The sequence below is a fragment of the Lodderomyces elongisporus genome, chromosome 8 (assembly GCF_030384665.1).
Source record: "Lodderomyces elongisporus chromosome 8, complete sequence".
In the NCBI taxonomy this organism is placed as follows: Eukaryota; Fungi; Ascomycota; class Pichiomycetes; order Serinales; family Debaryomycetaceae; genus Lodderomyces; species Lodderomyces elongisporus.
This window is the reverse complement of record NC_083680.1, coordinates 534,273-547,995: the sequence shown is the minus strand read 5'-3', so window position 1 is coordinate 547,995 and position 13,723 is coordinate 534,273. Positions and strand designations below refer to the sequence as shown.

Sequence of the window (13,723 nt, the reverse complement as noted above, 5' to 3'; positions counted from 1 at the left end):
AACAAAACAAAAGAAAGAAAAGAAGAGGAAGAGGAGGAAGAAGATGATGGTGATGGTGATGGTGATGGTTAAGATGAAGGTTTCGAAGTTCTCTTAGGTGCAGCTAATAGTTGCGGTAGTAGTAATTGTGGCGGTAGTGGTAGTGTGATAGCGGCGCCCTGTGCAGTTTGCATAGTATATTGATGGCTGGATATTTAAAAAGAAACAACAATAGAATACTTGAGCCATTTGGTCGGTTGACAGTACTTTAAAGGATCAGCCTTTATAGTGATTGTAGAAACTTACACATCGTCAATAGAAATTTCGAATCAAATCTACGAAATTTTATCTATGAATACAAAAGTTGTCGTCTTTGTTTATTAATCACACACACACACACACACACATATTCTCTCTTTCTCTTCATCGTCTACTGATACCATTATTACTGCTACTCAGTAAATACTGTAACGAACAAAATACAAAAAACAGAAATAGGATTACCTGAAATGCTATGAAATGTTATGAAATGAAACGAGATTAAATAAATACAAGTGTAGGACACGCTCGTGCTAGGGTTATGAAACTGTACAGCTGGTGTCATCATATCTTGTGGTTGATGAATCTACTATTTATCCTTCCTTTTGATAGTGGCTTTGGTTAAGGAATACAAATGGAAAATCACTGACTCTAATACCCCCCCCCCCCCTCTCTCTTTTCTTCTCTACTCTTACTCACCTCCGCCATTTTCACTTGGCACTACCAAATTAACAAAAAAAAAAAACATACTTCACAGCAATTAATTATAGAATAACCAACACCATACTTTTATCGTACCACATGACTATTACTTATATTATCGATAACAGACAAATAAAAGCATCAGAAACTCTTTCAATATTGGATAAATTTATTTAGCCAACTCCACCCTCTCGTCCTCGTACTCGTCCTTGTCCTCTTTTTCAACCAAATACATTCAGTCCAAGTGAGTCAATTGGAAATAAAATAAATCTTTGGATTTTTGGACTTCTTAATTTTTGGGTTTTTTAATTTTTGAATTTTCTCACAAAAAGGTTGCTTTCCTTATTGAAACACAAACATTCGTTACAGTTAACATTTGAGGAATTTCTCAATCTCCAGCCACATCACTCTTGTTTACACTAAAAACATTTATTTATCAACACCACCACCACCACCACCAACAACAACAACAACAACAACAACAACAACAACAACAACAACAACAACAACAATAAATACATCTTTTACAATGCCGTATGATGCACATAATCCGCTCACGGTTTCACTACCTTATAACTTTGTCAATGTTCAAGACTACCCCACCGAGGTTATGGCCAATAGGTTCTCAGCATGGAGGGCTATAATCAAGGAATTGCTCAACTATTTCAAAGAGTATGCTACGGCACAAGAAGAAAGCATAAAGCAACAAGCAAGGCTTCAACAAGCACTTGGTGTCACTGCAAGACAACTTCTACTGTTACCTTCTAACAACAATAGCAGCAACAACAATCCTGGCTCGCCAAATATTGGTGCCGGTATTCTTCATCATCATGGCAACAACAGCAGTAATGGTAATAGTAACAATGGCAATATCCAAAACATTGGAGGTAGTGGTGGAATGTCTCAAGAAGTTGATCTTATATCGAAATTTTTCCTCCCTGTAGGTAATGGTTCCGTTCAAGACGTTCCAAATGTCTTGTTCAAGTACCATCAACAAAACGTTACCTTTGCCCAAAAGACGTTGAAAGATATCAATGCAGTCATAATTCCCAAATTGGAAGAGTTAAGAAAAGACTTGCTACTCAAGATCAAGGAGATCAAAAACTTGCAAAATGATTTCAAAAACAATTTGGCTAGAGAGTTGAGCGAGACAAAACTGCTCATTGGACAGTATAACCAAGCAATTGATATGGCTAGTAAACTAGACCCTGATCATAAATTCCATAATGAAGGAGAACATGGCAAATACGACCCTTATCTAGTCAAAATTAGATTAGATAGACAAGTTAAAAAACAATTGCAAGAGGAGAATTATCTTTACGATGCATATTCGAATCTTCAAAATGCAGGTAAACAATTGGAAGGTATTGTTGTTGCCGAGATACAAAATTATATCTCCATGTTTGTTAACTTACTAAAGGATGAAAACTCAACGTTCAATAATTATTTGTTTCCCAATTTAACTGAAGGGTTCCTTGCCAAGGAATATAACTTTGAATGGAATGCATTCATTGAAAGAAATTTACCCTCAAACAATCTTAGTGTTAGTGCTGTGGGTAACCAAACTACTTCATCGGTAAAAAATGGCACCTTTATTGATTTGGACATTCCAAAGAGACACTTTCACGATCTCATCATCAAGAACATTGACTCGAATTTAAACGCTGCGGTACGTGAAGGATTTCTTGAGAGGAGATCAAAGTTTCTCAAAAATTATTCAAGTGCGTGGTATGTTCTTACATGTTCATTTATTCATGAGTTCAAATCCAATGATCGTAAGAAAGATCCACATCCTGTGATGTCTTTGCCCTTGGACTCATGTGCAGTTAGTGATCATTCCAAAAATGATGGTAAAGTTGATGGTGTTTACAAGTTTATTCTTACCTCGAAACTGGCGAATGCATTAATGCACAAGACTCATAAATGGGTGTTTAGAACAAACACATACCAGAATATGATTGATTGGTTCGATGATATTAAAAAATTAACTAGTTTACCTACCCCTTCGGCGAGGGCAAGGATTCTACCCAATAGATCTCGTGAGGATGTCAACTCAGCGGCGTTGGCACAAACCTTGTCAGGCAACTCTTCGATTCGTTCCCCAACACGTTCGTTAAGAACAATTGATTCCAATAACTCAGCTGCACGTTTACATAGAAGCGGGACTAAAAATACTTCAGTAACAAGGCCAATCTCTCAGGGGACCTCGATAGCCAATGCAAGAAGGTTATCATCAACGTTTTCGCAAAAACAATCGCCAAGATTAGCAAACATGGTCAATAGTGATGGAACTTTAATTACTCCAGTTGACACTTATGCCGATGTGAAACGCAACAAGAGTCAATTGAGTCATACCGGATACGTTCCTGAAGAAAATGACCATCATCAACTGGAATTGAGTCAACAGCAGCAGCAGCAGCAGCAACCGCAAACACAGTTACAACAACCACAGCCACAGCCACAGTCACTGCAACAGCAATTGCAGCCACAGCAAAGTTTGCAAGAACAAGAGCAACAATATCGTCAAGCGCGCAGCCAGCTGCCTGTCCACTACCAGCCTTACCATTTGATTCCGGTTGATAGTTTTAACAATAGTAGCAATCTTCGTCCTGAATCTCATGCTGAACAGTTTTCACAACATCAGCCGCTGAATTCAATCTCAGCACCAAATGGTATGCCATATTACATTCCACCTAGTTCGCAACCCCAACAATTTTATGATCCCGTGCAACATCAGTACTATACCATAACACCTTCGGTTCCAAGTCAATCTATTTCTAGAACCCAATCAATGCAACATCTGACGCAACATCCATATGGACAGCAATCACAGCAACAACAGCAACAACAACAACAGCAAGTTGGTACACCTCAACCACAATTCTTTCCAAGCTCACCTCAGCAAGCTAATGTAGCATTGAGTACTTCTCCCATGATGCAACCATTTGGTTCTGCATTTTTCCAAAACTATCAACAGCCAGGCCAACAACAGCAGCAACAGCAACAGCAACAACCTCAACCTCAACCTCAATCTCAGCAGCTATTCCAACAGCAAAAATCTGATGTGCCATACCCAATGTCACCAGATGGGACTGTTAATGGCAAGGCTGAGAATGGCGAAGCAGAAGGTAATGTAAACCATGTTGTAGTCAACAATCAAGAGCATTCGAATGGTAATGGAGATCATGACAATATACGTGCTCCCTTAAACGCGGCAAGGCAATTATCGGCCGATGAAGTGTCAACTTTAAAGAGTTCAAATATTGCTGCTCCTCACCAACAGCATTCAGAACATTCTGAGCATGCTGACCATGGATTACCCAATGGCAACGGAGATATCAATATAGTCATTACTAAGGATGAATAAAAAGTGTTTGTGTGTTTGTTTGCTCCCTTTTTTCTTCTTTTAATTTTTACACTACATTGTAATTAATCCTTTGTCAACTCTAAAAAATAAAACCAGCTTGTTTAAATCAATAAATTTGTAATTAGTAGTTTACGGTTCAAATTAAAAATACAGTATCATTACCAATCAATATGTTTTATTTTTTAAAAAACTTTATATCTTATTATGCTATACGAATTAAACCGATATATAAACTTCTTAAACAACCACACCGGAGTTAGAAGCAATACGTGGCCACAAGTCAGCACACTCCTTGGCGACTGGTCCAGTGATAGCAGAACCCTTCATTTCACCCTTTGGATTGACGATAACACCTGCATTGTCTTCAAAGTACAAGTAAACACCGTCTCTTCTTCTCCATGGCTTGGATTGTCTAATGACAATAGCTGGCATAACCTTCTTACGCAATTCTGGCTTACCCTTCTTGACGGTAGCCATAACCATATCACCGGCTGAAGCAGCTGGCAATCTGTTCAATCTTGCACCAACACCTTTAACGGCAAGGACGTACAAGTTTCTAGCACCGGAGTTGTCGGCACAGTTCATGATTGCACCTACTGGGAGGGCTAACTATTGATAAACTGTTAGTATTTCATTTTTATAGCAAGGAATAAAGTACAATAAAGTACAACAAAGTAACATAAAGTAAAGTAAAGCAAAATATAATGTAATAGATTGAGGAATTGGAGTATGATAGCCAGTGATGAAGTACATGTAGATAAATTTTGTTTTCGGGAAAGGATTTAAACCCCACATCGTGCAACTGATGTGGTAACTTGCCGCATTTCACTATTATTGATTTTAATGTGATTGGACCAAGGACTGGTTTGTTTGCAAAAGTGGTATACAACCATCTTTCATCTCTAAAAAAAAAATTAATGCACATTCAAAAAGTTTGCGATCAGTACATCCATATTGAAAGAAAAGGAAGAATAAAAATAATCTTCCAAGAAAAACATATGAGTTTCCGATAAGTTTATGAATGTTGGTTGGTGATCTAGTCATCTCTTGGGTTGGGCATTTTCATCAATTTTCCTTTATGTTTTTTTTTTGAGGGAAGGGGCATTTCATCTTGCTTCAAATCTGTTTTCCTTTCATCTCTATCTAGTTCAATCTACTCTATTATACTCCTTCGATTGGTATAGTTCAGAATTATTGGATCTCACATACTGACATACGGAATTTGTTTCCTGAAGCTCCTGATCCTGACATTGTTGATTATTTGGCTCTGGTTGGTTCTTCTGTATTAGAGTATGGTTTCGTCTTTGATAAGTAGTTGAAAAATTTTGTGTATGTCGCACAGCACCATCGTGCTGAGGGTGGGCGCAGAGAGGAAAACGAGAGTAAACTCTGTGATTGCAAGAGTGAGACTAGAAAGTGTTGAATGCTACCAAGTGCGGTTTGAAAGAGAGAAGGATTTTTTTTTCAATAGTTTAAGCAAAGTCGTGACATTAAGAAAATTAAATGGTAAATGCGACGTTTTTATCTGTAGTGCTTGTAGCCCTATCTAAGTCACGTGAGAGTCGATGCTCTTGATATCAGAATTGCAATATAAACTAAATTGGTCTATAGTTAAAATATTACTTTGTATCAACGACTACTTGATGAGACAATATAATAAGGTGATAAAGTTAGAGCATTGGCAACGAAGAGATCAAGATATAGAGTATCAACAATTGTTTATAGAATCCTATCCCACATTTCTCTGATTTTGTTTTTTTCCTTATATTCTACCGAATCCCCTCTTTTCCTTTGTAAAATGAATATCGGATCACTTGTTCGAACACGCTCGACTCGAAATGTACAGAAAATTAAAATTAGAAAACTAAAACAAGCAAGACAATCAAGATAAATAAAAGCGTATATACAACCAAAAGAATATTAATGGAACTCATCTGAGATATTCAAGGTATATCCATGGTCAGTGATTGTTTGAATACCATTTTTTTTTTTTTGCAAGTCCGTTGTATAATTTTTCTTTTCAATGTTCTAGACCCAGCTTGCAAAACACAACAAATGCTTTTGTCACTTACACCCCCTCCTCCCAACTCACTGTTTTTCCCCTTGCTGCGCTTAGTTTCAGTATTCTTCTGAAGATAATAGTTTAAGGCTCAGTCGATGTATATTTGCTCCATTTTATAATTACATTTGATTTTGTATTCTTATTATACTTATTGTGTTTTTTATGTTATCTTATGTTGTGTTGTGTTTTCTCTATGTTTACTTTTATTTTTATCCATTAGCTTAAAAAGCGCAAAAAATGGTTATAAATATTTATTTGATATAAACGGATAAAGGAAACTTTAGAGAAACAAGACTAATGCGCATCATGGATATAGCACGCGTCACGTCAAAGGATGCACTGGATCCTCCAAACCTTTCACCAGGAGATGGAAAATGTAAACAAATGACGAATCCATCGAAATAAAAATTGTGATCTCGGTCTGGACTATAGTTTCCATCTTCTTTCCCTACTTTTTTGTTCTAGTCTGAATATCCTATTATTCATACATTCACACATAGCACAACTTAGCGTAACGTTACGTTACGTTACAAACCGAAACAGAACAGAACAAAACAGAACAAAACAGAAATAGAGGAGGCGCAGTAAGCAGCCAATCATTTAATATTATGGTTCCTTACTACACGCACTACATCACCATCACCATCACCATCACTACCATCGCTGATCCACAATCTACAAACTTGGTTCTATTGTAATAAAATTGCTGTTTTTTTCTTTCAATTTGCTCATAATTAAGAGAGGTCAAAATTGGATTTTTATCCATTAAATATTTATCACTCTAGAATTGAAAAGCCATAGTTTAGCCTCGTGGTTCAATCATGCCAATGATCCAGATACAAGTTAGAGCAAGACCCAACCAATACTTTTATTCTGTGCTTAAATTGTAATTTCTTCCAACACCTCCCATCTCTTTCTTTCCTTAAAACGCCACTGTGTTTCTCTTTATTGAGCTAGAACCCCCCCCCTTGGTTCAAGTGTATATTAATTCTGTAAATTCTGTAAATTCTGTAAATTCAAAAGAGGTCAGTCCAAAATAGAACGTCATACTTTTCGACAGTATATCAATGTGATGGGCCATTTTTAATGGTTGCCAATCGATGTCGTGGTATGCTGAAATCTGGCTAGGACCTAAAACAAAAGTAGTTGTACAAACTGTCTATTGTGAGGTCCTTGTTGTTTACAACTAATATTCCTAAATCCCTCGTTTTCGCCGGTATTTCCTTTCCTTAACACTTTTCTCGCTTTGCTTTGCTTTGTTTTGCTTTTTTCCGGTTTGTGAAAGGAAGAAAAAAAAAAAAAAAAAAAAAAAAAGAGAATTAGCAGCACTTTGTGTTTGTGTCGCGGGCAGCAAATTTCAAAAATGGACCTACGCGAGATGTATCATTTGAAACGAAAGGTACAGGTTCATGAGAAAGAAAGAATAAAAAAAAAAAAAAAAAAAACAAAGAACAAGGAACAAACATAAACAATAATACAAAACAAAAGAAAAGGGTAATGGTGGTAAATCTAGGTCGAGGGTGCGACTGAAATAATGGAGCATAACGAGTGAATCTCAGTGTAAAATAAGGAATCAATGATAGAGCAAAGGAACAAAAGAGGTGGGCTAAGAAACTAGAGAGAATACAAGATTGTGCTCCAACATGTTACCAATGGGTACTAACGAATGTAATCTATTTCTAACGTAAAACTCATGATATATAAAGGAAACAAAACTGTTTGTAATAATGTATGACAATAAAAGTAGGAAAAAAATAAAAGGCAAAACAAAAATAAAAACAAAATAAATCATCCCGTCTCGCCAATCGAGTTAATGGCCCAGCCAAAACCTTGTATATATGTATATTTTGAATCATCGATGCTAAAGTAAAACGCCAGGATTTACCAACAAAAAAAAAGACCCCAAAAAAGAAATTGTCTTGTTAATCAGTAGTTCAAAGCACTAGTTGTTGACAACTTTTAATGATCCTGGTTCTCTAGCAATCATATCTGGTAATGACCCATTACTCAATTTTCTCCTTCCAATTTCTGGTTGTGGCAATGCGCCTAAGCCCAATCCGTCTGCTGTTCCTGCTCCTGTTCCTGCTCCTCCGTTGGTAAGTAGTGATCCATATGCATGTGAGTTTCCATTGCCGTTTCCAGTGATAATGCCATTACTGCTACCTGCGTTGCTGCCTGCACGGTTTGGGTAGCTGTATTGTCCGCTATTTGTATCATAATATGCTGCACCGGCATAGTCTTCGTGAGGATACGAGTTTCCGCTTGTTCCTCCACTTGAACTGTACCTATGCTCTGGTATATTTGATCGTGGCGTAGCATTTATAGCACTGATGCCGTTTTGCCCTCGTGGCGATGTGTTGTTGTTGTTATTGTTGTTATTATTGTTGTTATTACCAACAAAATCATTGTGGTGGTGATTAAGTGATTGCTGCTGTGAGCCATTTCGTGAAAGTGCTGGGTCTTCCTGTTGGGACGTGTCGAAAGCGTATCCTCCAGCTAGTAAGAATGGGTTGGGGCCCTGTGGATCTGAGGAAGAAGGTGGTGGCTGTGGTTGAGAGAAACCAGCTGATTTTTCTGGACCAGATAATGTAAATGCATCATCGTCTGAGTCGTAATCATTGTGTCTTCTCTTTCTGTACCAAAGGAACCCAAATATGAGGAATGCGATTGCCGCTACTCCGGCAACTGATCCAACCACGGCACCGGCAATGACACCTCCTGAAGTGCCCTTCTTGTGTGAAGTGGAGGTTGGTGTAGCTGATGCATCTGCAGCTGATCCAGAACTTGATGAAGTTGAGCTTGCTAGAGCAATTCCTGAAGATGATGGAGGTGTGGTTGTAGCACTAGCACTACTACTACTACTGGTACTGGAGGTCGATGCTAGAGATGGAGTTTCAATCACTGTACGATAAATGACTGATTGTTTGCCGCTACTTTGGGAATTCATCACTGTTGAGATAATAGTGGTAGCTTCAACTGAGGATTGCACTGATGTTGTGGTTTCTGGTGCTGCACTAGATTCTGTTGTCGTTGGTGTTTCTGATTCTGATTCTGTGGTCTCGTTGTTCTCTGTTGGAGATGCAGTTGTTGTTTGTACTACTGTGCTAGTCGATGGACTTTGCGTGCTTGTTGAACTACTACTACTGCTGCTGCTGCTGCTAGTACGGGTACTACTTGAGCTGGTACTACTAGAACTAGATTCGTTGTTCTCCAGGTTATCGACATCGGCATTGACGTAGACGGTGTAGTATCCGCTTCCACCACAGTTTTCCAGGCCGTAGCCATAGCATTTTGAGTCACAGTTGGAGCTACTGGCTTTGTTTGTAGGGTCGGTGTCACCGCAATAGCATTGGTTACCGTTGATCAATGCTGCTATTCTCTTGCCTGAGCATTGTTCTTCGCAGTATCCTGAAGATTGGTAAGTGTATGAGCCTTTTGAAGTGAGGGAGGATACGTCTGAGGATTTGAAACATCCTAGTGACGACCAACTATCAGCTGCTGTGGGAGTAGTAAGGAGTAGTAATGGCGATAGTGTCAATACCAATTGCTTTAAACTCATTTTGTTATATACTTTCTTTGCTCTTTGTCTTCGTTTTGATGCACTTGTTGTTGTGAAATTATTATTATTATTATTATTATTATTATTATTGCTATTATTATTATTGCTTTTACTGTTTTCTTTAGTTTAATCTTAGTGTATGTCTTGTGCTGTGAGTTGATGTATTAATTTAGTTGGTCGTTTATAGTGGCATGTATATTGCTGTATGTTGGATTACGAGTTGATTTTTTGTAGTGTACCTGTTTTAGTTGTAGTTTGTGTTTTTACGTAAATGGTGAATGGTGAATGGGAAAGAAGAAGAAGGGGGAGGGGTGTGGTGATTAATGGAACGGTTGTTTAGTTTTGTTTTGTTTAGTTTTGTTTAGTTTAATTTAGTTTATTTTTAACTTTGGATGATGTTCTTCTACTTTCTCTTTGAGTCTCAGACGAGTGTCGAGAATTGAAAAGGTGGATTGTTGTTGTTGTACTAGTAGTGGTAGTAATGTGTATGTGTGTGTCGGATGATGATGTGTTGAGTAGTAAACGAATGTAGTATTAGTATTTCCACTAGTAGTGTTGTTGGTTTGGTGTCGAGTAAGAGTGGATAAAAGATGGAAATGTAAGAAAAGGAAGAAATGAAGAAAAAGGAAAAAGGAAAAAGAAAAAGAAGGACAAGTATTAACAGATACCTTCTACTGGTGGTTCTGGGTGTTGGTGGTGTTATTGGGAATAATTGGTATTTCAAAAAAAAAAAAAAAAAATTGGAATCTATTGTTATTGTTGTTGTTGTTGTTGTGAAATCGTGGTGGATGAAATTTGCAGGGACAGAATGGAAAGGGAAAGGAAGAATACAAAAATAAATAAAAAATAAATATAAAAAAAAAAAGAAATTTATGAAAGGAAAAAAAAAAATATAAATTAAAAATTAAAAATAAAATAAAAATAAAAAAAAATTAAAAATAGATTTTTTTTTGTTTTTTTAATTCTCAGAATTTTTCATGGTTTTGCATAATCATCTACTACTACTTCTTTTTTTTTTCTTTATTTCCTGTGTTTTGATTTGATTTGTATTGTTTTGAATTGTTCTGTTTAGTTCCCTGTTGGTTTCTTTCTTCCCACCACAAGCTAATAATAATAAGAGAGACTATCTGGTAGACGATTCTTCAAAGAATACTGCAGAAGAAGAAAAAAAAAATAACAACAACAACAATAGGAAAGCAACGGGAATAGAACAACAACGTGATAGATACACGAAACTTATAACATCATCACGTACAAATTTATTCTTCTTTTCTCTTCTTTCTGTAATTTAATCTTTAACTAAAGTGCATCCACATGATACTATCCACTCCTCCTCCTTCCCCCCCCCTTTCTTTCTTTCTTTCTTTCTTTGTTCCTGTTCCTGTTCCTGTTGTTGTTGTACTTACACACAGGTCCAAAAAGGAGATCGGCATCTGCAAATATTTCTCTATATATATATAAATGGCCATGTGATTTATCTTATAGTTAAAGATAGAGAGAAAGAGGTATATTAGACCATTGTATCATACACCTTCTTTCTGTATATATAAACCTCCAAAGAGCCCTAAACTTTTTCCTTTCTATTTGCCTATTTGCCTATTTGCTTATTTGTTTATTTGTTTATTTGGTGGTTGGTAATTGGTGGGCTCATACTTTAAAATCAAGGATTGCTGTCCGCCTTTGATGTAAGTTTAATCTTAATATAGCTAGACACAGTGCTTATTTTGTTTTTTTTTTCCCTCATTTACTACTTAAAAACTAAAAATAAATGGAACAGAGGTGAAACTTAAAAGACTGACCGAGCCATCCATTGGCTTTTTTGAATGTCACTTGATTGAATGATTTACGATTAATGGTATACTCCTACTGCCATGGCTCTCCTTCCATCCTTTTCTTGTATTGATGCTTCTTCTTTGTTTCTTTGTTTGTCAGTACCAAACTCCAAGATGGTTATTTAAGTTACCTCGATCAAACTTGGTTACACAAACATAAGCAAGTGTTTTTATGTCTCGATTTGTAGTGTTTATTATTTTGATGTTTGATGTGCGCCAACGAAGAAGAAGAAAAAAAAGAAAAAAAAAAAAATAAAATAATATAGATCAATCAAGAAGGGGGAGAGGGCAGGGTGAGTGAGTGAAATTTTACAATAAAGTGGAGGGGCACGGGTTCTGTGTCACATATTTTTTACATGTACAAAACAAGGCGTCTTCTATACTGTTTTGTTCTTTTCCCAAGAATAGATACATGAAACAAGGTACCCCAAAAAAGAAAAAAGAAAATAGTTATTGTTATTAAAGTTCAATTATGGGTAGTATAGAGAAATCAACTACTTATTGGACCTGACGAAAGAAAAGAAAAACGAAAAAACAAAAAAAAGAAGGGGTGGATGATTGTGAAATAAGAAGTAAGTAGATATGTAAAACCCATATCCAGTGTATGTAGAGAGAGAGAGAGAGATTGTGATTCTATTATTGAGGGGAATGAATATAGAGAAGTTTTCCTTGAGTGGTTGTTGTTGAAGAAAGCTCTCCGTTTCTGGTAACAACTCTTCCGGATTCAGGGATGGAGGGAACTGAAAAAGAGAGAATGAAAAATTTCTTTTTTTTTTTCTGCTTTCCTCTTTTTGTGTTACTTTGTTTTTGCTTTCTCTCATCTTCATATATATTCAGGCTGTGCTGGTGTTGTGCTGAGCTACCATCTGATTCACTTACACCCTTTTAAAATTTATTTTTTTGGGTTTCTTTGTGGTAATTTGTGTGTCACTTTTTGCATAGCAAATTTTTCAGTCGCAAACACGAATATGCAATGCTGAGCAAAGGTGCACATTATAAGCACCGTTTCAGATTGAGACACCAAGTTGATTCAACAGTCTGTGTTTGAAAAAGCAACTAGTACCTACACTTATACTCCTACCACTAGTACCCCCCCCCCCACGGCAGCCACTTGATAGAGTAGAAGTATGGAGACATTACCTTAATTTAATAAAAAAAAAAAGAAATTTAGCACCACAAGTATTACTGATCCCATTTTATGACAGAGCTGCTTCTCATCTCCATTTCAGATTCCACTAGTTTAATTTTAATATTTGTATTTGTATATTCTATTTTTTATTTTAATTTTTTTATTTTTTTATTTTTTTTGGAGTGAGTTTCGGCAATAGCAAGTGGTTATGAATGATTGAGAATATGCAAAAAGAAAAAAACAAAACCAAATACAAAGCTTGTAATTTCAAGATGCAAGTGAAGAAAATGAATGAATCAATTCAATTCAATTCAAAACAAAACATAGTAAAGAACTTTGTAAAGGAAAATCACAGACTTTTAATAATCAATCTTCGTGTAAAATAATCGTCCTATTGATATTCAAATGTTTAAGGGTACCAGACTATGACATATCTGTTCTTCATAACCAAAACTTTCCTTCTTATCTTCTCTCCAGCACTTTTCCATTCTTTTTTTCTTTGTCTTTCTCATCCTCCTCCTCCTCCTCCTCCTCCCCCCCCCCCACACACACACTCTCTCTCTCTCTTCCCTCCGAACCTCCACAACAAATCCTACTCTTTTATTTGGCAAAATGTGGAGAAGCAACACTCCAATCTATATTGTGGTTGCAACTACTCTTCTATAATCATCTTTTCCCAAAACATATCATATGATCCACTTTTGTAGTATAACTTTTGTAGTATAACTTTTGTTTGTCTATTTCTTTTTTAAATTGTTGTTGCCAAATTATTAGTCTTTTTTTTTGGTATACATTTGGTGCAAAATAAATCAAATTCAATTAATTAATTCGCATAAACTCTTTAAAAATGCAAAGGTTTAGAAAATTACAGCATTTGGCTATCACCAGTCCCTTGGGTAAAAGGATTATGATCAACTTGTCCAACTATAAAACCAAACCAAACTTAATTAGAACAAAGGAAAGAACAAAACAAAATAAAGACAAAGCAGTCAAAAGTGTATATATATATATATATATATATATAGTATTTCATACAAACACACGCAAAACATTG

At 36.3% G+C, this 13,723-nt stretch overlaps 3 protein-coding genes across 3 annotated transcripts; 1 reads left to right on the top strand and 2 right to left on the bottom strand. All coding sequences in view use genetic code 12, as the record gives it.

Moving 5' to 3' along the window:
- Window positions 1–1,249: 1,249 nt before the first annotated feature.
- SLM2 (phosphatidylinositol 4,5-bisphosphate-binding protein) lies at window positions 1,250–4,087 on the top strand (the record flags this gene model as incomplete). The annotated part of the gene is made up of 1 exon (XM_001523949.2): window positions 1,250–4,087. The coding sequence occupies one exon, from the start codon at window positions 1,250–1,252 to the stop codon at window positions 4,085–4,087; it is 2,838 nt and encodes a 945-aa protein (XP_001523999.2).
- A 237-nt stretch (window positions 4,088–4,324) lies between these two features.
- On the bottom strand, window positions 4,325–5,338 carry RPL23A (60S ribosomal protein L23A; the record flags this gene model as incomplete). Its single annotated transcript, XM_001523948.2, has 2 exons — window positions 4,325–4,696; window positions 5,297–5,338. The coding sequence occupies 2 exons, from the start codon at window positions 5,336–5,338 to the stop codon at window positions 4,325–4,327; spliced, it is 414 nt and encodes a 137-aa protein (XP_001523998.1).
- Window positions 5,339–8,091: 2,753 nt separating this feature from the next.
- Window positions 8,092–9,708, bottom strand: WSC2 (Cell wall integrity and stress response component 2; the record flags this gene model as incomplete). The annotated part of the gene is made up of 1 exon (XM_001523947.1): window positions 8,092–9,708. The coding sequence occupies one exon, from the start codon at window positions 9,706–9,708 to the stop codon at window positions 8,092–8,094; it is 1,617 nt and encodes a 538-aa protein (XP_001523997.2).
- Window positions 9,709–13,723: the final 4,015 nt, after the last annotated feature.